This window comes from Mizuhopecten yessoensis, unplaced genomic scaffold, assembly GCF_002113885.1.
Source record: "Mizuhopecten yessoensis strain PY_sf001 unplaced genomic scaffold, ASM211388v2 scaffold9501, whole genome shotgun sequence".
NCBI classification, from domain to species: domain Eukaryota; kingdom Metazoa; phylum Mollusca; class Bivalvia; order Pectinida; family Pectinidae; genus Mizuhopecten; species Mizuhopecten yessoensis.
Genome location: NW_018408079.1, coordinates 380767 through 405645, shown reverse-complemented (window position 1 = coordinate 405645; position 24879 = coordinate 380767). Strand labels below are relative to the sequence as shown.

The following is a 24879-nucleotide window of genomic DNA, read 5'->3' as shown; positions in this document are numbered from 1 at the left end:
GGGGGGCAAAATTTGTTATGGTTTATAATGGCAAATGATACTTTGAATATTACATGTTGATAACTTGATTGGAATTATAACCCTAAGTTGACAGTTTGATACTTTGTAAATTTTGAGCCATCCGTACCCCCAAGGGCTGTAGGGTGGGGCCCAATGGAGTCTGTGCTAAAATAAAAATTCTTCATTTTCCTTGTTTAGAATCAGAGGTGCTAGTTTCAAATACTTTTCCGTTTTCCTCTTTGGCGTTTAGGAGGAAATAAATAGATGTCTTCTAGCAATTGATTGGAATACATTAATTGGACATAATGATAATGTAAATGAGATAAATAGTATACTTATATATCAAATAAACTTGCTTACTGAAAAGTATATTCCATGTAAAGTAATAAGAATAAAGCCAAATGATAAACCATGGATGACTAATGAAATAAGAACCCGATTAAGGAAAAAGAATAGATTACATAAAATAGCAAAACATACTAATAAAGAAAATGACTAGCAGAAATTTAGAATTTTGAGAAATAGTGTAAATGACCTTATTAGAAAAGCTAAAGATACATATCTTAGGAAACTTCAAAACTCTCTTGTAGATAAGACCATACCACCTAGTAAGTGGTGGCGTATTGCTAAGTCCATAAGTGGTCTTTCCAATAAAAAAGAAACTTCTCATCCTCTTTAAGTTGGTAATGATATTTTGATTCATCCGTTGGATAAAGCAGAAGCTATTAATAATGTATTTACTTCTATTTCCAACTCTGTTGATGATACTGTTAATATTAACAATTCTGATATGGATTTACCTCCCCTTAGCCATATCAAACTTGGTGAAATTGTAATATCAGATCAAGACATAATTGATCAATTCCAGCTAATTAAGGATAATTAAGCTTGAGTAGATGTTTACATATTTAATTATTATACATTACCCAGTAATCATTCTTCTCTCTGAATATTGTGTAATACTACCATCAATGCTTTCATGTTAAAATCTATTTCTCTTTATGTATATACATTACTATCTATGATATCTATTATTTACTTCATTCACTTTGACTTGATGTCTAATATCTAAATCAACGGATATGTTGTTTATCCGATCAATTTCAAAAGTTGCCCTGCACAGCTAAGGACTAAGAGGAACCTACATAGAAAATTTGAGAAAGATCCCTCTGATACTTCTTGAGAAATAACGATAACAAACTTTCACAATCAAAATCCAAGACGGCTGCCTGTCGGCCATGTTGTTTCTCCGATCAGTCTCAAAAGTTGCCCAGCACAGCTAAGGACCAAGAGGAACCTACATATAAAATTTGAGAAAAATCCCTCTGGTACTTCTTGCGAAATAGCGATAACAAACTTTCACAATCAAAATCCAAGACGGCTGCCTGTCGGCCATGTTGTTTCTCCGATCAGTCTCAAAACTTGCCCTGCACAGCTAAGGACTAAGAGGAACCTACATAGAAAATTTGAGAAAGATCCCTCTGATACTTCTTGAGAAAGAGCGATAACAAACTTCCACTATCAAAATCAAAGACGGCTGCCTGTCGGCCATGTTATTTATCCGATCAGTCTCAAAACTTGCCCTGCACAGCTAAGGACTAAGAGGAACCTACATATAAAATTTGAGAAAGATCCCTCTGATACTTCTTGAGAAATAGCGATAACAAACTTCCACTATCAAAATCAAAGACGGCTGCCTGTGGGCCATGTTGTTTATCCGATCAGTCTCAAAAGTTGCCCTGCACAGCTAAGGACCAAGAGGAACCTACATATAAAATTTGCATTTTGTTCCTTATAAGGCCACAAACCTGCCACATACACATTCTACACAGTTGTCAAGAGAGCATACTGTACATGTCCAAACCAGAAAACAACCAATAGTTCCTGATCAAGGGATTAACAATCCAAGACTATAAATTATAAGATAGACGAAGTTTGCAAAGGCTCACATAGATATGTTCCTCACCCTGCTTTCCCACGTACATAACCTTTTTTAATTCAAAAGTGGTATAGTGTGGTTTTTGACCATGACCTTTGACCCTTTTAACTTTATCGTTGGCCTCTGAAATCTATTCTTGTGTAGAACTTGATATGGCCTCGCTGCAGACACCCATGCTGATTACTCTACATCCTCTTCCCTAAGTGGAAGCTACCTAAATACAAAACAAACAAATGTAAAGGTTGTCTTCTCGAAAAGATTTTTTATTTTCTTTGTTACATAAAATGTTACACATAAAGGAATCTCACATTAAGATATCAATATATCAAAACAATTCAATATTTTGTATAATGACAAGTCCGTCCTAATCATGCATATTAAACTGACCAAATACTCCATCTGCTGCAAAACCCATTAGATGAGAATTTGTGTATTAACTTTCCTTAAAAATTATCAATACATGTTTTGTTCTGACAATGACAGATTTGCTGGATGTTTCTTTTTTTTGCGGTTGAAAATTTCCAAATACATGATGAAATCTATTGTGTACCTTAATGTTTCTATGTAAAATTTGTCAAACCCTGAACTTTTAATTGTCGAACACAGAACGTTTATTGAAGATGTGAAAAGCTTTTTATTGAATAAACTGCAATGATCTTGTGGTAGAAACTGGAATTCACCTCATATTTCTGACTCTACAAAATTGAAATCACTAACCAAAGTCATATTCATTCATATGTTGATATACAATGTATGTTTAGACACAGATATTAAGTTGACAAATAAAATAGATTCACAACAAAAAGAGGAAAGAGACAATCACGATTACTTTTACATTGAACTCTCTTCCAAACTGTAAGATGCACTTTTTAATATCCTTCGCATTTTCCTCTGTAAAATTTCTATTGGCCTTCAAAATTCCTAATTGTGAAGACAAAGGGATGGAAAGGGCTTACAAGTCTAGCACATAGTGGTTTCTGCATATCATTATAAACATTTAAATAACATGAAAATTGAGAATAATTACAACTAAGAAAAGACACTAGTTCAAGGATATGTTGTTATTAGCGTAAACAATTGGACGGACATTTTACCACAACATGATCAATAACACTGCTTCCCTCATACCTCTCAAGTAGCATTGATAATAACGAGTAACACTGACCAAGAAAGAAAAGTAATATTACCTCAGTAAAATCAATTACACTGACCCAGAAAAGAGCGAAGAGCATCGTCTTCTGTGTAATTTACAATTAATTACACTGACCCAAAAAGAAGTATTCTCTTCAGTGTAATTTACAATTAATTACACTGACCAAGAAATGAGCATTCTCTTCAGTGTAATTTACAATTAATTACACTGACCAAGAAAGGTGCATTTTCTTCAGTGTCATTTTTAATTAATTACACTGACCAAGAAAGGTGCATTTTCTTCAGTGTCATTTTTAATTAATTACACTGACTCAGAAAGGAGCATAGTCTTCAATGTAATTTACAATTAATTACATTGACCCACAAACTGAGAATAGGTCTTTCTTTCAATGTATTGTGTTTCAATATCATTAACCTATCTTTTTGTAAAAATAGTTGTCCAGAACAATTTCGTTTTTGGAAAATGACTAATGCTTTTAAAGTGATTCTTATGTAAAATAATGTAGTACAAGTATGCCTGGGTATTACTGTACACAGATAAAATGTATGGTAAAACAGACTTAACACACTGAAGATGAGAAGAACGGACAAGGAAGTTATAACACAATGATTGAAATAAATGAGTAGTAACATGTATAGCTGTAGTCAGTCACACACACACACATGTACAGATAGTTAACTAGGACAAATCAACAAAATAAATAGAGTTGGATACAAAAAAGGATCAAGTCTAAACATTTTCTTTACAGAGCAATAGTGATTTCATGATTATTTTAACGTGTTAATTTATATATATACATATATATCTATGATTTAGCAATTGTTAAATATGCAATCATGAAAAGCAACACTTCCATATATTGTAATTTCTCTGTTATATTTAATGCATATGTGTTATTATGTAAGTTTTGTGATTAAATTAATGGGAAAAAATACGAAATACAAAAAAATTGTGGAGGTACATTGTTTGTGCTCCAGTTTAAACTTCACAGAATATTGTTTAAGTGTAAGTTAAATAAAGATCGCTTATCTAGCTATTTTGAATTGTGATGACAGACATAACAGTTTCAAAACATTCAAAATTGCAAACATTTGCAATGATAGTTGTTTTTAATTTGTGATACCACTGGATGAAGTCAAAGGAATAACAAAAAGACAAAAACTGAAATCCAAACACGAGAGGATCACAGAATACCATCAAATATTAGCTCATTCACCCCTGAAATTTCAAAATGAACTATTCCAACCTTTGAATTGGAGGAGTTCAAATGTGTCTTCAGGGGTGAAAGAGTTAAGGATCCCTGTCCTGCTGCAGGCAAAATATTATTCCCCCTAATTATTCATACATGAGTTATAACTTCCCTTTAATTTTGTTTCAGATATAACTGTACCCGGGGACCAGTACCCCGGAACTAAAATCACTGATCAAGAAGCGTTGTTGGTAAAAGCAACGGTATTGTCATCAGAGGTCAAGGTTTCAAAATCTGGTCTGGAGCGATTTCAATTTTACTCTCAGAACACCTCATTTATTGAAAATACATTTTTATTATTATATTTTCATAAACAAGATTTTTTTTAGAAATGATTTATTAAAATGATTGTCATGCCAGTAAAAAAGTTTCCGATTTATAATGACAACTTTTGGCAGTGCAACAGGGATCCTTCAGGGATCTATTTTTATCATTATACCAAGTACCGTTAATAACGATCTTCAACCACAGAAACTACGAAAACTTAATATTATGATTAACATTAATTTCCATGTGACAATGTCAGGACACAAAGTAATCATTTTTGTTTTATTAAAATGAAGGAGATTATACCTACGTTTCTGGCTAGCATCACACCAGATAAATCGTGGTGACATTTCTCCATGACTGATTGATATATTTCCATGATACATTGATATTAGAGTGATTTATGCTGATGTGGACGGAAAACGTTACAACATTCTGGTAAATTCTGTGATGATAAGTATCTGTTGCTGGTAAATTATTAACCCTTTCACCATTGTTGACCATAATGGACAAATCCAGATCAATGCATGGTAGAGTTTATCAAAGTTACATAGGGGTGAAAGGGTTAAATAACTAGAATTATAATGAACATCAAGTTAACAGTAACAGTAGAAATTGCAGGCTTACCCAACTCACAACAGTCTCATGAAATAAACTATCCACAGTGTGGTGATCTATATTGTGAAACATAACCATCAATTACCATGGTTTCTTCAGATCATTATGTACATGTTCTTTATACTTTTATGTACTTTATTTCAAAAAATTATTTATTTCAAATATAAAAAAAATCAACGTAGATATTGCATAACAACTAAATCTTATTAGCTAATTTTGATTTACATTTCAATACTACAAATTGTTTTTTTACAAAACAATAAAGGAACCTTTCATTGTCTTATGAAAACATGTACAGTAGCAATTGAGAAAAAAAACCACCAAAAAACAGCAGGATTTTTTTTTTATATTTTTTGGAATGAAAATATAACAAATAATCCAACTCCACAATAAAAAGTCAAATACACTGCTAACAGAAAGATTTGATATGGATGCACCGTCTAATAAGCTGTGTTGTTATCCTCTTGTGGCTTTCTGCGACATATATGTTGTAACCATTCAATGTCTTTTGAAGGTCAGCTGCTCTTGCTTCACTTTGAGTTATTCATAAACCCAATAGCAAGATGTGGTAACAGCAAGATTACCATATCATAAGATCTAAAAGCCGTTGGTCCCAACCTTGTAGAATGTTGCGTACTTGAACAGATACATGCCTGTCCAAGAGGATATAGTATAAAGATTTCCCTGACGCCAAGGTCATCCAACATGTCTTGTGTGTGATTACTGTTCCCTGTTAAAACTACTTCTTCTGGTTTTTATTCTTGATAGCACTTGATATCCATGCAATACCTTCCTGTAAAAGGTAACGAAAATGTTTTGTTAATTGAATGCATGAACATTTAGGTTGGGGTAGCTTACTTTCTCGCACAATTCACAGGTGCACTCGTGTTTTTCTATGGAAAAGATTGATATTATAATCTTTCTTCATCTTGGGGGAAAGACAGAAAAATCTCAACCAAAGGGTAAGCCTTGGGTTTTACCAAATTTGAAAACTCCTTGGACGAAATTTCCCTATCCTCCACCCCTTAGCATGAAAGAGTCTTATAGTCTTATAGTGGAGAAAAAACTGTGTTTACCCACCTTGGGAAATACAGCTCACCTGCTCAACTATTTTTAAAATGTCACCATCACGTCAACACTTCATGCAGCATACCAAACTAAAGTAGCTAGGGTTTCTTAATCAATTTTTTCACACTTTTCATCTGTCATTGATGATGGCCTGGTGTTTTGGGTTCACCAATACAACATTTTCTTGTGATAAGAAAGTGTGGGAGTCAAAAAATCATTCCCGTGTAATGCTAACATAGAAATCTCAACCCTTGGTATAAGACTTTTAGGCTCAACACTTGTTAACGCTCTGTGCTAAACTTCAAAACATCTCTCCGATTTCTCTGTTCACTTACCACTGAAGTGATAGATTCTATTCATCTTAGTCATATGTTAATATTTTCCAGTGTTGTTGAAGCCACTTTCATACAAAAACAGATTTCCAAAGTTATAACAACATATTCAGAAAGTGTGAAGAAAGCAGGGTCCCTGATCATGAATTACTATACATTATGCAAGAGCAAAAAATCAGACTGAGATTTTTGAAACTCAGATATTGCAGTCCTGGGCCTGCATTCATTAAACCATTCTAATGCTAAAGTATGGATTTGTGCTCAAGCCAAATTCTTGTTCTGGTTATAAATTGATAAGCAAATCTTATTTTGTCAATGATTTGGAAAAAAATATTGAAGAGACTTAAAAGCCAAATACTGTTTTCAATGTCTACATTTGACTTTTTGATGGTTTGACATGATTTAAGAGAGTAACAGGAAAGTTGGTTTGAGCACAGAATCCATGCTTGAACATGAGAACGGTTTCATGAATATTAGCCCTGGGCTTGTGCTTCTTATGTGGGATTCACAAATATATTTGAGAACCCATGGCCACTATATACCTTTACAAGAGGCCAAGAAGGCCTGCATCACTCACCTGGATATTTAAGCAGTCATAGAAAATAATAAATAAATATAATACTGTACTACAAATATTTCCAAATCTTAGCTCTGTACGTATCTCAGTAATACCCTTACCTTATTGGGTCCCATTCTCCTGTCCCGATTGGGATGGAGGCATGGTTTCTACAACATTGAATCATGTTGGGGCCAAGAATACTCTATATCAAATTAGATTAAGATAAAGCAATAGGATAAAGTAGGTAAAGGTCATTTCCATTCACAAACTTTGTTGGGCTCCATCCAAGGAAGCTGCTTGTTAAATATCATGACTCAATGCCTTTCACTTCTTCGAAAGAAGCTGTTTGCAGTATTTGCTATATTTGACCCCTGTGACCTTGAAAGTAGGTTGAGGTAATTTTCAATAACCAACTTTGTCAGGCTCTATCTGTGACAGTTACAAGCCAAATATTATAATTATATGCCTTTAGATTATTCAGAAGAAGTAATTTGAAGTGTTTGACATATTTGGCCCCTGTGACCTTGAAAATAGGTTGAGGTAATTTTCAGTAGCAAACATTGTTGGGCTCAATCCTAAGAAGCAACCAGCCAAATAATTTGATTCTATGCATTTCGATTATTCAGAAGAAGTTGTTTGACAAGTTTGACATATTTGACCCCTGTGACCTTGAAAGTGGGTCAAGGTCATTTTTGTTCTCAAAATTTGTTGGGCTTTTACCAATGAAGCTACTAGTAACATATTAGGATTCTATACCTATCAGTTCTTGCCATTTTAAGTATTTGACACTTTTGACTGCTGTGATCTTGAAAGCAGGTCAAGGTCATTTTCCCTCAAACTTTGTTGGGCTCTAACCAACAAAGCTATCACCTAAATATCATGACTCAAGGCCTGACCATTCTTCAGAAGAAGTCGTGTAAAGTAAAATTTGACAGATGGATGGTTGTCAGACGCTGCGCCATGACATAAGCTCACTATCACTTCGGGCAGGTGAGCTAAAAATGGGACTCGTCCATTTTTTTTTTAAATGCATGCTCAGAATTTGCCTGAAAAAATTCTACAAAAATCACTGGAATGTCACAGTACAATTGGATAACTACTTATTAAAAGGGGGCATATAGAATTTTCAGATGGATTGAAGAACATAATTGAAGGAGGAAGAAGTGATATATATACAAGAGGCCCAGAGGGCCTGTATCGCTCACCTGGATATCTAAGCAATCAATCATGGCAAAAGATTCTCCAATTATAATGAGATCCAAGGGAATATGTCAGACCCCAAGGCCAATCCTTGTAGCATATCTGTATTAGATTTTTCATGCCACGCAATTTTATGTATGGTTATGGGGTGGGGATTTCAACTGTTTCCAAGCTGTGACTTAGAAACTAGGTCCCTAGGGTTGTGGCCAGACCCCAGGATCAATTCTAATATCATGACTGCATTTGTCTCTTTTTGCCCAGCATTTGTATATATAGTTTTGGGGTGGGAATTTCAACCATTTCAAAGATATGATCCAGGGGTTAAGTCTCCCAGGGTGGGGCAGATGCCAAGGCCATCCTGGAAGCATATGTGCATTCATCTCTTTACATCAGCAATTGTATATATGGTTATAGGGTGGGGATCTCAACTGTTTCCAAGCTGTGACTAAGAAACTAGGTCCCTAGGGGTTCGGTCAGACCCCAGGGTCTATTCTAATATCATGACTGCATTCGTATCGTTATGCCCAGCATTTGTATATATAGTTTTGGGGTGGGGATCTCAACCGTTTTGAAGTTATGACCCAGGGACTATGTCTCCAAGGGTGGGGCCAGATCCTAGGGCATCCTAGAAGAAAATGTGCATTCTTCTCTTTATACTCAGCAATTGTATGTATGGTTATAGGGTGGGAATCTCAACTGTTTCCAAGTTGTGACTAAGAAACTAGGTCCCTAGGAGTTCGGTCAGACCCCAGGGTCTATTCTAATATCATGACTGCATTCATCTCTTTATGCCCAGCATTTGTTTATATAGTTTTGGGGTGGGGATCTCAACCGTTTTATGACCCAGGGACTATGTTTCCAAGGGTGGGGCCAGATCCTAGAGCCATCCTAGAAGCAAATGTGCATTCTTCTCTTTATACTCAGCAATTGTATATATGGTTATATGGTGGGGATCTCAACCATTTCCAAGTAATACACTTTTTTTTGGCCCCACCCCTTAACCCAGGGGATCAGCCCCACCATTTGTACAATTTTGAATCCCTGCCTCCCATGGATGCTTCCAACCAAATATGATCGATATCCATGGCATAGTTCTACAGAAGAAGTCGTTTATAGCAATATAGCCCCATTTTGGCCCCGCCCTCAGCCCCACCATTTGTACAAGTTTGAATCCCCACCATCTAGGGATGCTTCCAGTCATATATGGTTGATATCTATCACTAAGTTCCAGAGAAGAAGTCGCTTAAAGCTACAAAGCCAAATAACCCTTTTTGGCCCCGCCCCTCAGCCCCCGGGTGGGTCAGACCCACCATTTGTACAATTTTGAATCACTGCCTCCCATGAATGCTCTTGATCAAATATGATTGATATCCAGAGAGTAACAGGAAAGTTGGTTTCGTTTATAGCAATATAGCCAAATTGCCCATATTTGGCCCCGCCCCTCAGCCCCCGGGTGGGTCAGCCCCACCATTTGTACAATTTTGAATCCCCACTACCTAGGGATGCTTCCATTCAAGTATGGTTGATATCCAGTGCATAGTTCTACAGAATAAAACGCTTAAAGTAATATAGCCAAATAACCCTTTTTTATGGCCCCGCCCCTCGGCCCCCTGGGGGGTGAGCCCCACCATTTGTACAATTTTGAATCCCCACTACCTAGGGATGCTTCCAATCAAGTATGGTTGATATCCAGTGCATAGTTCTACAGAATAAAATGCTTAAAGCAATATAGCCAAATAACCCTTTTTTATGGCTCCGCCCCTCAGCCCCCTGGGGGGTCAGCCCCACCATTTGTACAATTTTGAATCCCCACCACCTAGGGATGCTTCCAATTAAATATGGTTGATATCCAGTGCATAGTTCTACAGAAGAAGTCGTTTGTAGCAATATAGCCAAATTGCCCATATTTGGCCCCGCCCCTCAGCCCCCTGGGGGGTCAGCCCCACCATCTGTACAATTTTGAATCCCTGCCTCCAATGAATGCTTTTGATCAAATATGATTGATATCCAGTGCATAGTTCTACAGAAGAAGTCGTTTGTAGCAATATAGCCAAATTGCCCCTATTTGGCCCCGCCCCTCAGCCCCCTGCGGGGTCATCCCAACCATTTGTACAATTTTGAATCCCCACCACCTAGGGATGCTTCCAGTCAAATATGGTTGATATCCTTCACTTGGTTCATGAGAAGAAGTCGATTAAAGCAATATAGCAAAATTGCCCCCTTTTGGCCTCGCCCCTCAGTCCCCTTGGGGGTCAGCCCAACCAATTGTACAATTTTAAATTCCCAACACCTAGGGATGCTTCCAGTCAAATTTAGTTAAATTCCAATCAGTGGTTAGGAAAAAGAAGTCGTTTAAAGGAATTGTTGACGTACGGACGGACGACCGACGCTACGGTATGGCATAAGCTCACCTTGGTCCTTCGGACCAGGTGAGCTAAAAACAACTTACCTTTACACCTTCTTCAGTCTTGGCAGAACAAGGTTGGATATGCCATGTCCTGTCCCTTATTGTTGTAAGACATAAGTTTCTACTGATTTCATCAGCATTACAACTATTAGACAAATCTTGTTTATTTGCAAATATCAACACAGGAACACCTCTCAGTTTCTCTTCTTCAAGCAACTCCTCCAGTTCCTGGAACATAGAACATGACTTTCAATTCTTCTCTTCATCATATATATAAACTGTATATATATATACGGGGACACTTTTGCCCAGTCAAACTTTTACCCTTTGACCATGAAATCAATTGTTTTGCCCAGTGTTAATTTCATCCTTCACATGTAATTACTATGTATATATTATGTTGTTTACAAATGTTCGCTGTAATGATAAATTCACCCTCATTACTGAGGTTTGGTTTAATTTTGTTTAACGTCCTATTAACAGCTAAGGTCATTTATGGATGTGCCATGGGGCTGGGGACCATATAATTCACAATTATAGTTGACCTTTGGCCTTGGAAAGTTTCTGCATATTTCATTGAAATTGGTTCAGGGGTTTTGGAGAAAAAGTTGAAAATGTAAATTGGTTACGGACGGACGAAAAGCAATCGCAATAGGTCACTTGAGACTTTGTCTCAGTTGACATAATAAAAGGCTTGTGTGGCTGTTATGATATTGTATACCGTAAACAGGGCCAGCTGTAAAAAGTTTCTTAAATATCGACAGTCATAACATGAATACAGAGAAAATGAAATAAATCACTCAGTCGCCGAACTGACAGAAAATAAAAACAAAATGGACCAAAGACAGATATTCATGTAGTAGTATTTTCGATACAAGTGGGGGAATTTTTAATTGAAATAGGGGAAAATAAAGCTGAAATGGAGGAAAATAATGCCAAAATTTGAGAGATGAATGGACCCATATTCAGTCATAAAAAAAGGCCTGTATATATCCATGACTAGGGGTGTATATCGTGAGTGATGCTACGATACGATACGCATCATGATACTTGGGTTGCGATACGAATATAAGTGAATATTAAGGATCTTGAGTGTTAATTAATACCCTAAAAACATCATTTTCAACAAATGAAAACGGACGAAGAGCATCGGCAACATTTATCAATAGTGGTCGTAATTGGTATTTTACGAAAAACTAAAACATTTCGGGTTTATTCCCCTGACTGATTTGGTTTAAGGCATTCCTGTTTAATGTTATGGACGTGTAACGTGAGTTTTACTTCGAACTGGCACCTAAAGATCGAAGTATTGATGAGTCATATACGTGTGCACGTTTTCCGCATATTCCAGTTTTCTTCAACGTTCATTGTCCGTCTCAAATACATTTTCTTTGGATTTAGAAGATATGAAACTTATTGAAAGTGAACCATTGCGAAATAGACGACTTGAAATGTGCAAACGCCTTGACATATTTCTTGTCACATTCTCGGTCCACCATTTTGGCTTGTTGAGTGCTAAAACTATTTTTTCTTTGAAGAGTTCCAACAATGGAGAGTACAAAATGAAAAGTATGGCAGGTATCACGACACAGTCTTGCCACATCGATGCATCGTATCGCGGCCCTTGCGATCCAATACATTGATGCATCAGTGAATCATTACACCCCTATCCATGACCATGGACATAATCAAAGGGTGATTTGAACAATCCCTCATCTGATGGTGGGTTTCGGGTGGCCGGGTGGTGCAGTGGATAGCGCACTTGCCTTTCACCAAGGCGGTCGGGGTTCGATTCCCCGCTCGGACGTGAAAAGGTTGGGGTCACCTGCCCGACCATGTGGGTTTTCTCCGGGCACTCCGGTTTCCTCCCACACTAATACCCCCACGCGCTAACATCCTGGCCAACAAGAGTGATTAATATAAGTTGAAATAACTTGTTTCATAATTGTTGTAAAATAAATAAAGTCGATATTTGATATGGTGGGTTTCAGATTTGAAGGTAATAGAAATACTTTTGAATTTTCTAGATTCAAATACTCACAGTTCCACTTTCATCCAGTCGTTTTCTGTCACTGCTGTCTATTACATATATCTACAAAAGAAATATTATAAAGGCCATGTGTTAAGATACAACTTATAACTCATTCACCCCTGAAGACACATTTGAACTCTTCCAGTTCAAAGGTTGGAATAGTTCATTATGAAATTTCAGGGGTGAATGAGTTTATTCAAAAAGACATTCAAACACAAACACAAATTACATGTATAGTATTATGTGACTAGTATTTAATATCAAATGTAATGACAACTCAGATCAATAAGCCTCCAGGCCAAGTAGTGCTATTTGTATATAGTTAAATATAAACACAAAATGAAACTAAAAGGAGACTATATGTACAAAAAAAACCATTGGAATTATCTAGTGTTTTGTCTGAATTAGGACAGAGGTCTTTAGATAATCTGATAAAATATATATAGCTATATAACAATATACCTTAAGTACATACAGTAAAACCTCATTATACAGCCACCTGCTGTCCTATGTGATTTTGGTGGTTTAACGAGTTTGGTGGTATATCAGGTTTACACAACCATACAGCTGATTACCTGGTCAGTCGGCAGTCACGTGTAACAATACAAGAGGCCCAATGTGCCTGCATCGCTCACCTGGTATTAATCTCACACTTGTAATCGTAAAAGTGGACTAAAAGTAACAGCTACAGGCAGAATATCAGTGTTTGGTTCATAAGAACCTATTAAAGATTTAAACATATGACGCCTGTGACCTTGAATGTCAAACAAAGACATTAGGTTGAAATACAGGCCCAATATCAGTACCCTGGGCCTTTTGGTTATTGAGAAGAAGTTGTTTGAAGATTTTAAGACATTTAACACCTGTCACCTTGAAAGTTGGTCAAGGTCATTCATTTGAACAAACTTGGTAGTCCTTCATCCCAGCATGTTACAGGCCCAATATCAGAACCCTGGGCCTTTTGGTTATTGAGAAGAAGTTGTTTGAAGATTTTAAAACATCTGACCCCAGTGACCTTGAAACTGGGTCAAGGTCATTCATTTGAACAAACTTGGTAGCCCTTCATCCCATCATGCTACAGGCCCAACATCAGTTCCCTGGGCCTTTTGGTTATTGAGAAGAAGTTTTTTTGAAGATTTAAGACATTTGACCCCTGTGACCTTGAAAGTGGGTCAAGGTCATTCATTTTAACAAACTTGGTAGTCCTTCATCCCATCATGCTACAGGCTCAATATCAGGACCTGGGCCTTTTGGTTATTGAGAAGAAGTTTTTTTGAAGATTTAAGACATTTGACCCCTGTGACCTTGAAAGTGGGTCAAGGTCATTCATTTTTACAAACTTGATAATCCTTCATCCCAGAATGCTATAGGCCCAATATCAGTACCCTGGGCCTTTTGGTTATTGAGAAGAAGTCAGATTTTAAAACATCTGACCCCAGTGACCTTGAAACTGGGTCAAGGTCATTCATTTGAACAAACTTGGTAGCCCTTCATCCCAGCATGCTACAGGCTCAATATCAGGACATGGGCCTTTTGGTTATTGAGAAGAAGTCGTTTTAAGATTTTAAGACATTTGACCCCAGTGACCTTGAAAGTTGGTCAAGGTCATTCATTTGAACAAACTTGGTAGCCCTTCATCCCAGCATGCTACAAGCCCAATATCAGTACCCTGAGCCTTTTGGTTATTGAGAAGAAGTCGTTGGACGATTTTTTGACATTTGACCCCTTTGACTTTGAAAGTTGGTCAAAGTCATTCATTTAGACAAACTTGGTAGCCCTTCATCCCATCATGCTACAGGCCCAATATCAGTACCCTGGGCCTTTTGGTTATTGAGAAGAAGTTGTTTGAAGATTTTACGACATTTGACCCCTGTGACCTTGAAAGTTGGTCAAGGTCATTCATTTTAACAAAGTTGATAGTCCTTCATCCCAGCATGCTACAGGCCCAATATCAGTACCCTGGGCCTTTTGGTTATTGAGAAGAAGTCGTTTGAAGAGTTTAAGCATCTGACCCCAGTGACCTTGAAAGTGAATCAAGGTCATTCATTTGAACAAACTTGGTAGCCCTCATTCCCAGCATGCTACAGCCACTTTATCAGTACCCTGGGCTTTTTGATTATTGAGAAGAAGTCATTCAAAGATTTTAAGACATCTGACCCCAGTGACCTTGAAAGTGGATCAAGGTCATTCATTTGAACAAACTTGGTAGCCCTTCATCCCAGCATGCTACAGGCCCAATATCAGTACTCTGGGTTTTTTGGTTATTGAGAAGTTGTTTGAAGATTTTAATATGTTTGACCCCTGTGACCTTGAAAGTGGGTCAAGGTCATTTATTTGAACAAACTTGGTAGCCCTTGATTCCAGTATGCTTCTGGCCAAATATCATTATCCTAGACCTTTTGGTTACTGAGAAGAAGTTGTTTAAATTAAAAAGTTGACGCCGGACAGACGGAGGATGATGCCGGACCATGGCATAAGCTCACTTGCCCTTCATTAATTAATTCAATTTTGAGGAATTTGCAGGAGCTGCCTTATCAGGTGCTTACTACTAGTCATATGCCACCTGGCTAATATCTCCCTATGTCTGTATGCCTGTGTGTGTGCTGGAGATGTATTGTGTTCTGTTTTGTAATGGGACCGTGCTTCCAAAGGCATCTTTTATAGTGCCACCTCACTTGAATACTACAGCACAGATACCGCAACATCCACCCCAGACCATTTTATACTCCACCTGGGTAGTTGGAGTTGTGTGGGCAGGAGAAAAACACTTTCTCTGATATTCCATGCGTACGACGACTTCGAGGATCGAACCCCTGCTGTCTGCGGGGAAAGCCGAAGTGTTAACCACTCGACCAATCCGCCCATCTATATACAATTGACTTTTTATTGTATGACTTACTAATACATCTGTATTGTCGAAGTAATTCCTCCAGTAGGGTCTAATTCTCCTTTGTCCTCCTATATCCCATACGTTTAGCTGAAAACCTGCTGCTTGAACCGATTTAATATTGAAACCCTGTGGGAATAAAAGTTACAATTTCAAATCAATCATCCTGTAAGATATTTTAGTTTGGTTTGGTTTAATTTTGTTTAACGTCATTTTTACAGCTAAGGTCATTTAAGGACGTGCCTCCATGTGTGTAGTGTATATGTGCTTGCGTGTGTGTATGCAGGAGACAGGGTATGTTGGTGTGCTTAAGAAAAGGTGTCACAGAGCAATACTAACCTGGTAGTTGTATTTTATAATATGTAATTGTTAAATGCATGCGTCTTGATGAAGAAACAGATTACCTTGAAAATTTCACAAATGTTTACAGTGAGGTCTACAGATGTAATAAACAACATTGTATATTACAGATCGCTGTCAATGTCTAATGTAGTATCATGAAGTCATTATTTTTTTGTGCATATAGATTCGGTCATTGTAAATTATAAGTAACATCAACAACATTTCCTTTTTAATGAAACTGAACATAACAGAAATGCAAAATGACCATATCACCCTTTCTCTGTCTTAAAGTCAAAGACTCGTTATATCAAAACCTGCACTTACCCAGTGTCTAAAATGCACAATGACAACCTCACTCCTTGGCTGCTTTTAAGCAAATGACTCTTAAGCTTTATATTGCAGAACTCATCAGATAAGTTTTTATATCCCTTCTGTTTACAAGATTACCAAAAAGCTTCAGCAGGCAAATTGCTTTTGTTTTCAGTAAAAATATATATCTAACTGATCATGAAGAAACTCCTTCTTGAAAGAATACCTGTATGGAGAGATTTGATTCCACACTTTACCTGTGTTGGGGCAACATTCTTGAGTTCTTGCCCTTCGTTTGCCAACTGCTTAAGTAGTGTTGTCTTGCCAGAATTGTCTAATCCAAGAAGCAAGATTCTTAACTCTTCTGATTTGGAACTTTTCAGCTTCCTCAGTAGACTCAGTAAACCCTGCACAAAAAAAAGCATTTTGATAAAAATCAGTGTTTAATTTCCTACACCTCAGGCTCCGATACCAGTTAAAGGATCAGCTCGGAATGACTTGTTCTAGTACATATACTCCTATAACTATATATACATGTACCATAAGAGCCGGAGGCTGCTGGTTGACTTTTTTTCGGCAGAGCTGTTTAAAATTGAATTAGGTCCGTCTCATTAAGTTGGGAGACTCCCATAAATAATGATACATTAATTAAGAGGCACAACAAATAGGACTGCCTTACTTTCATTTGCCAGTGGTTAGATTGTATATAAAAATCAAGTTTGAGATAAAAGGTGAAAAAGGATATGAGTTTAAAAGTAAGTTAGAAAATGATAGATGTTTCCTTAATTTACAAAGATTAAAAAATGTCCAAAACATCACATTTGTAGGTACGGAAATGCAAACATACTGAAACATGTATAGACTCACGCGGTTTAAAAGAAAAAGTAGTCCTAGGCTGCTGTCAAGTGCATTGTGTGAACCAAATTATTCCCTGGTAGCTTTAATTTTTTGTTGTCAGATACATGTGTAAAGCAAATGTAAACTTATGAAATACACAAGTTAAAACTATGCTTCTCTATATCACTCAGGCTGACATAAACATTCACATTCAATGTCTTATAACCTTTTCCTATGTAGAGAAGTTGTTATTAGAATGCAATACATACTTGCCAACTGTTTGAAATGTCCATGGGGAAGATTATGCATGCTCAAAATTTAAACCTAAATATCATGTGTGTATGTACATGTACATATATATATGGGGCAAAGAAGTAATTCCAACAGTGTGGACAAGTTTAGGTTGTCATTTTTTTTGTCAAAAATAACCCTTTGAAAAACATTTATTGAATTGTTCTTTCAGATAGATTCGTTAGATTTTAAAATATAGGAACAGTTTAGTAAATTTGTCTGTTGAAAATGCGAAATTTATGGGTCCGAAATCATGATTCTCCCTCCTAAATAGGGAGGCCGGGTTGGCAGGTATGCCAATAACGATATTTGTTTTACATATGAAACAGTGTTCAATTTTATAACCATCAACATGAGAGCTCTACCATTTCTTGCGTATCAGATATTCTTGTGCCAACTGTGAAAAGTGCTTGTCAAAAGTGTTAAAGTAAATCTTGCCAAGTCAAACTTGTTTGTTTGTTTGTTTGTTTATGTTTAACGGCCCATCGACGGCTGTGGTCATTTAGGGCCATGGTGATTTATTTATCTATTTTACTTTTTTAACAAACATGTGAATAGCGAAGATAAAATCAGATAAAATGGTTCAGTTTAAAAGTATTCGCATTGTATGTGTAGATAATAAAAAATAATAAAAGGTAGTTAAAATAATAAAAGAGATAACGAATAGATGATATGGAATATGCGATATGTATATAACGTCAAAAATGATAAGGTTGGTTAAAAGACATCAGAGTCTATAAAATAGACCGATGTCTTTCAAATAGTTAAATAATGCCTTCGAATCCACGGAACTGAAAAGTGTTTTCATATCCGGGACTCGGAAGTAGTTATCACGAATGTGTTTAAAATCGGAACATTCTATTAAAAAATGCTCCACTGTAAATGGAGTGTCACATGCGTGGCATGAAGGTATATCTTCTCGTTTTAAAAGGTACGAATGAGTAGGATATGTGTGCCCAGTGCGGAGCCGAGCGAGGACAACTTCCTCTCTACGATCTTTCCGACTGGGAATAGATGTTTTAAGTTTCGGTTGTATCTTAAAAAGTTTGTTGTTGGTCTCCAGAGACCAGCGTTTCAGTCAAACTTCTTATATTTTTGGGAATACATGTACAGTAGTACTATTACAGCATTAACGCATGCTTGAAATCACTAGGGATACCTGTGATCCCAGATTTCCTAGTCAGGCGCTCTACCCCTGAGCTAAAGTGAAATACGTGAATTCCCTTTAGCACGAAGCTTGAATTAAGGTGATCGTTATCCTGTATACAATTAAAATCTGCCATAATATTCAGTGTTCAGGGTTGTTTCGCCCGAAATCCCATTCGCCTTAGGTTGTTTCACCCTAAAACAAAAATTTTAGGGTGAAACATTGTTGGAATATTTCATTCAATTTTAGTAGTTTTAAGTCACAAATTAAGTCTTCCATATCATTAAAATCAATTTTATAAAAATAAATGTGGTTGTGTTGTTTTTGAGCGAGTGTGACAAACAGCAGCTGTGAAAAGCTGACTCTGCACTCACAAATTTTCATATTTTTCTACATGAAATATACCTACACTAATGTAGAAAGTTATCAATACGTTTAGCCGATATATTTAAATATTATATATTAGCTAGCGTTTAAATTGATTTTTGTTTTGGGTGAAACAACCTAGGGCGAACAGGATTTAGGGCAAAACAACACTTAGTGTGAACACGATTTAGGGCGAAACAACCTGTTACCATATTCAGAGTTCAAGAATACATAAAGATGATATGATGATTACCACGTTGGACACAACCCTTCATATGGATATAATCCTGCATTTGTGTAACAGATACTGTTTACTTGATGCGGTTACAATTTTGTGACTGAAATGGGAAATAAATTGCAAGAAAAACACAAACGATATTAACGTTGTAAGTTCGTGACGATAATTAATGTTGATAGTATGATCACCAAAAATGATGTAATACTCAGATATTCGCTGTATCGAGCATTGATGAATTAACAAGGGGTCAGTAAATGGTAGGAGTGAGTATATGAAAAAACACACATGGTAGCTGTTATCGACATAATTTGGTCACAATTTGGCAGTCTTTCAATCATTGGCGATTGCATTGCCGGACTGGACATGAATTTTGATTCCAATGAAATAATAAATAAATGTGATCAAGGGGACAAAACAGAACCCACTAAACACATTCCATACAGTTTCCGTTATGAACTTATGTATGCTATCAAAATAATTGATGAGCTGGTTAAATTTTACGATTATGCCTTACCATTTTCTTGAATGGAGATCTACGGCTTCGCTATGTAACTACGCGTGACGTCAGTGCCTCATTTTGAAAGCGGAAGTTCATATAATTTTGTCTCCAAATGTAGAAGAACTCCATTAGTTTTGCAGGTGCTCGAGTTAGAAGAAACTCGTCATAGAAGGTAAGAATCGTTGTTTATTTTAGTTGAATCAAAAACAGCTAATTATTTATAATTCCATATGTGAAATTAGCACATCTAAAGAGTTTTCCTCATCTGTTTGAATATAAGAAATAACAGGGAATGAAAAAAGGTAATGACCAAAACGTGCTGTCTGCTAGAAGTAGTAGCACGATGACGGCTGCAGAGTGACGGTGACCTCTACACTACAGTATTATACGTCTCTGGTAATATATACATGTACAGGTAATGCTAAGTTGTCAGCCCCGGGATATTTGATATATCAACAATGGAGTGTATTACATTACTACGTTTTATGAACCAGATTGCCAATATGAAACTATATCTTCAAATTCTTGCCTACATATATAATAGGCCTACTATAGAGTAAGCTAAATAGGTTGGGCACAACGGCGCATATGATATGGGTAATAATCCTGTATTTGGGTAACAGTTAACCATTTGCAGTAACAATTTTATTACTCAGATGGAAAATAAAGTGAAATAAAAACACATAAATTTCTTTTAAACACTTGGAGTAAAAATGGGTGTTATTTTTTCATAATATGAAATAGGCGAGACCTAAACAGCGGGCACACATACACATGATACATCAGTATTAAGTTTAGATCAAATATTACCTCAAGGTACTGTTAACATGACTCGATCAATAAGATTAGAGAAAAGAAGAGAAAAGATCGAAATGACAAAGAACTAATGAAGATGGTACAATGGTGGGCACCAGTGAAGATGATCCCTCTGGGATCTCTTGTTTTTATTTATAGGTGTTTTTTTTGCAAATGCTCAGATTTCAAACATTTCTAATTCAGGGTACAGTGATTTATTTTGCTCAGTTTTACTGACGAATACACTCTGTTTAGTTTCCCCTAGCTAAAAAGTCCCTTATTCTCCCAAAAAGACCAAAAACTGAGGAATATATTACCAATTTCAATACAAATAATGCTATATTTTCCCAATTCATAAAGGAACAGCTAGGCTGTTGTAAAGGTTAGGTAAGACTACCACTGGGGTAATTTTTCACAAACAGAATGTAAGTTTTATCCTGCTTGTGTTTCCTGTATGATGCATTGTGCATGTAATATTAAATAATTTAAATATTTTATAAAACCTGTAGTGACAGAGGTAATACATTGTTATGCAAGTTATGTCCTGCTTGTGTTTCCTGTATGATGCATTGTGAGATATGATTTATGTGGAGTAGTTTTGTTGAAAGTGTATGTAATATTAAATAATTTAAATATTTTATAAAACCTGTAGTGACGGAGGTAATACATTGTAATGTATGTTTTATCCTGCTTGTGTTTCCTGTATGATGCATTGTGAGATATGATTTATGTGGAATAGTTTTGTTTAAAGTGTATGTAATATTAAATAATTTAAATATTTTATAAAACCTGTAGTGACGGAGGTAATACATTGTAATGCAAGTTATATCCTGATTGTGTTTCCTGTATGATGCATTGTGAGATATGATTTATGTGGAATTGTTTTGTTGAAAGTGTATGTAATATTAAATAATTTAGATATTTTATAAAACCTGTAGTGACGGAGGTAATACATTGTAATTCATTTCAACTTTATGATCGGGTTTTGTACATTGTGCTGATTTTAAATGAAATAATAAAGATAAAATTTGTATTTAAACTTAACTACCAGATGCACTATTATATCTAAATGGATGTTCAGATATTTGAAGGAATATTTAGATTGGTCAGTTGCCATAATTATTTGCTTTCTTTTACTCATTGTATGTATTGTTTTTATTCTTTACATGTTATGCTGGCAAAGATGACATCTGAATCAAAGGTTAATTTGAATGAACCTATATGGGACCTGTCCAAATTTCAAGGAAGACTTCGCTACTATGCTTGGATCACTGACACTCGCCTGACGTTGACCCCAACAAAAACCCTATATCAGTATAAAGATATAGTGGAATATTATAGGTATAATTCAGTGATTTCATTATTGTAATATTATAGGTATAATTCAGTGATTGCATTGTCAGTAAAAGTTACTTAGTAGCCTTAACTTGGCAACCAAAGCAAACTTGAAAATGAAAGTGAATAAAGTTCAAATACACATAAAAATGCCTCATATTTGTATTGATCCTAACAGTCACTAAGTTATTGAAATGAAAACTTATCTAGAACAGCTCTGAATGAAAGTCTATATAGACTAATTCAATTGTCTATATTTAACTCAGAAAAGTTGTTGTATAAAATCCATTGAATACATTCTCAAGTGAAATCATAATAAATATTTGACATAATGCAGGCAAGATGTTGTTATAATTTCAGTAAAAACCACAGCCTACCACATGGAGTGACTGTGCCAGACTATAGACGAGCCCAACAGGCGACACTATCCGCTTTCCACCCGGACACAGGTGTTCTGCAAAATGTTATAGGGAGGATGTCTTTCCAGGTCCCGGGAGGCATGGTTCTATGTGGATGCATGGTAACATTTTACAGGTATATGTAAACTTTTTCTGATGTTTGTACTCTTTTTACTCTTTCACATTAATCCTAAAGGCCCAGAACATTTTAGCTCACCTGTCTGTCGTCCGGTGTCAATATTTTACTTGAAACAACTTCTTCTTAATAACCAAGAGGCCTAGGGTGTTGATATTTGGCCGGAGGTAAACTGGAAAGAAGGGCTACAGAGTTGGTTCAAATAAATGACTTTCACCTATTTTCAAGGTCACAGGGGTCAAATATGTTAAAAACTTTAAACAACATCTTCTGAAAAACCGAAATGCACAGGGTGATGATATTTTAGCCAGTAGCATGCTGGGATAAAGGGCTACCAAGTTTGTTAAAATAAATGACCTTGACATATATCCAAGGTCACATGGGTCAAATATGTTTAAAACCTTTAAACAACTTCTTCTCAATAAGCAAAAGTCCAAAGGTCACAGATGATATTTGGCCATTAACATGTTGGGATGAAGGACTATCAATTTTGTTAAAATGAATGACCTTCTTCCATATTCAAGGTCACAGTGGTCAATATATGTTTAAATCTTTAAATGACTTGTTCTGTAAGACCGAAAGGTCCAGGGTAATGATATTTTGCCAGAAGCATGCTTGGTTGGAAGACTATTAGAACTTTGCAGTTTTTGGTAGTGGTACAGGGATCTTTAAGACTAATAATAAACCATTATAAAAATACTTGTTTGATTTTGTCATTGCAGAAGTCCAGCAGCAGTTGTGTTCTGGCAGTGGACCAATCAGTCATTTAATGCTATCGTCAACTATACTAATGCACCAGGTTCTTCCAACGATACTAAGTAGGTGTTCAGGAGAAGTCTGTATAACCAGTTTATGTGGTGATTATAACTGTATGTAGTGTACATGTATTTACATTTGGTGTAATACAGTCAGCTCTGCTCCTGCAATCACCTTTATTAAGAGACCAACTCTGCTAAGAGATCTCTTTAAATGTTCCCCATTGTTGTGAATTAAACCTATATTAAGAGACCACCTGTGTTAAGAGATCTCTTTAAATGTTCCCTTTTGCAGTGAATTAAACCTGTGCTGTGAGACCACAAGATATCTCTTTAAATGTTCCCCATTGTAGTGAATTAAGCCTGTATTAAGATACCACCTGTGTTAAGAGACCACTCTTTGGACTGATCTAGGGTTGTCTCTTTATACAGGTTTAGCTGTATTTCAGTTATCCCTATTATTAGCTCACCTGGTTCGAAGGACCAAGGTGAGCTTATGCCATACCGTTGCGTCCGTCGTCTGTCCGTCCGTCTATACGTCAACAATTTCTTTAAACAACTTCTTCTTAACCACTGATTGAAATTCAACTAAATTTGACTGGAAGCATCCCTAGGTGGTGTGGATTCAAAATTGTACAAATGGTGGGGCTAACCCCCCAGGGGGCTTAGGGGCGGGGCCAAAAGGGGTCAATTTGGCTATATTGCTTTAAGCGACTTCTTCTCTGGCACTAAGAAGTGGATATCAACCATATTTGACTGGAAGCATCCCTAGGTGGTGGGGATTCAAACTTGTACAAATGATGGGGCTGACCCTCCAGGAGGCTGAGATGCGGGGCAAAAAGGGAACAATTTGGCTATTTACTGCTTTCAGCGACTTCTTCTCTGGAACTGAGTGATGGATATCAACCATATTTAACTGAAAGCATCCCTAGGTGGTGGGGATTCAAAATTGTACAAATGATGGGGCTGACCATCCAGGGGGCTGAGGGGCGGGGCAAAAAGGGGACAATTTGGCTATTTTTTGCTTTCAGCGACTTCTTCTCTGAAACTGAGAGATGGATATCAACCATATTTGACTGAAAGCATCCCTAGGTGGTGGAGATTCAAAATTGTACAAATGGTTGGGCTGACCCCCCAGGGGCTGAGGGGCGGGGCCAAAAGGGGGCTATATTGCTACAAACGACTTCTTCTGTAGATCTATGCCATGGATATCGACAATATTTGACTGGAAGCATCTCTAGGTGGTGGGGATTCAAAATTTTACAAATGGTTGGGCTGATCCCCCAGGGGGCTGAGAGGCGGGGCAAAAAGGGGTCAATTTTGCAATATTGCTTTAAGCAACTTCTTCTCTGGAACTAAGAGGTGGATATCAACCATATTTGACTGGAAGCATCCCTAGGTGGTGGGGATTCAAAATTATACAAATGGTGGGGCTGAGCCCCCAGGGGGCTGAGAGGCGGGCAAAAAGGGGTCAATTTTGCAATATTGCATTAAGCAACTTCTTCTCTGGAACTAAGAGGTGGATATCAACCATATTTGACTGGAAGCATCCCTAGGTGGTGGGGATTCAAAATTATACAAATGGTGGGGCTGAGCCCCCAGGGGGCTGAGAGGCGGGCAAAAAGGGGTCAATTTTGCAATATTGCATTAAGCAACTTCTTCTCTGGAACTAAGAGGTGGATATCAACCATATTTGACTGGAAGCATCCCTAGGTGGTGG

At 36.8% G+C, this 24879-nt stretch overlaps 2 protein-coding genes across 2 annotated transcripts in view; one reads left to right on the top strand and one right to left on the bottom strand.

The window, feature by feature from the left end:
* Nucleotides 1-2177: 2177 nt before the first annotated feature.
* Nucleotides 2178-19832, bottom strand: LOC110458206 (ADP-ribosylation factor-like protein 3). The gene is made up of 6 exons (XM_021509810.1): nt 19756-19832; nt 16620-16769; nt 15724-15840; nt 12834-12884; nt 10835-11020; nt 2178-6019 (listed from the first exon to the last, which is right to left on the bottom strand). The coding sequence occupies exons 1-6, from the start codon at nt 19756-19758 to the stop codon at nt 5966-5968; spliced, it is 561 nt and encodes a 186-aa protein (XP_021365485.1). The 5' UTR covers nt 19759-19832; the 3' UTR covers nt 2178-5965.
* A 13-nt stretch (nt 19833-19845) lies between these two features.
* LOC110458200 (sideroflexin-2-like) overlaps nt 19846-24879 on the top strand; it is a 16360-nt gene continuing 11326 nt past the window's right edge. The window contains exons 1-4 of the mRNA XM_021509804.1: nt 19846-19912; nt 21719-21876; nt 22231-22404; nt 23127-23222. Coding sequence (XP_021365479.1) covers nt 21719-21876; nt 22231-22404; nt 23127-23222 — 428 coding nt within the window. The 5' untranslated portion in view covers nt 19846-19912. The remainder of the gene's footprint in view (nt 19913-21718; nt 21877-22230; nt 22405-23126; nt 23223-24879) is intronic.

Bases quoted from the DNA above. Each gene is read 5' to 3' on its own strand.
- LOC110458206 (XM_021509810.1), bottom strand. The intron at 11,021-12,833 runs GTGAGTATTTGA...TCTATGTTCCAG, and splicing joins GACTGGATGAAAGTGGAACT to GAACTGGAGGAGTTGCTTGA. The intron at 6,020-10,834 runs GTAAGTTGTTTT...TACCTTTTACAG, and splicing joins AGACTGAAGAAGGTGTAAAG to GAAGGTATTGCATGGATATC.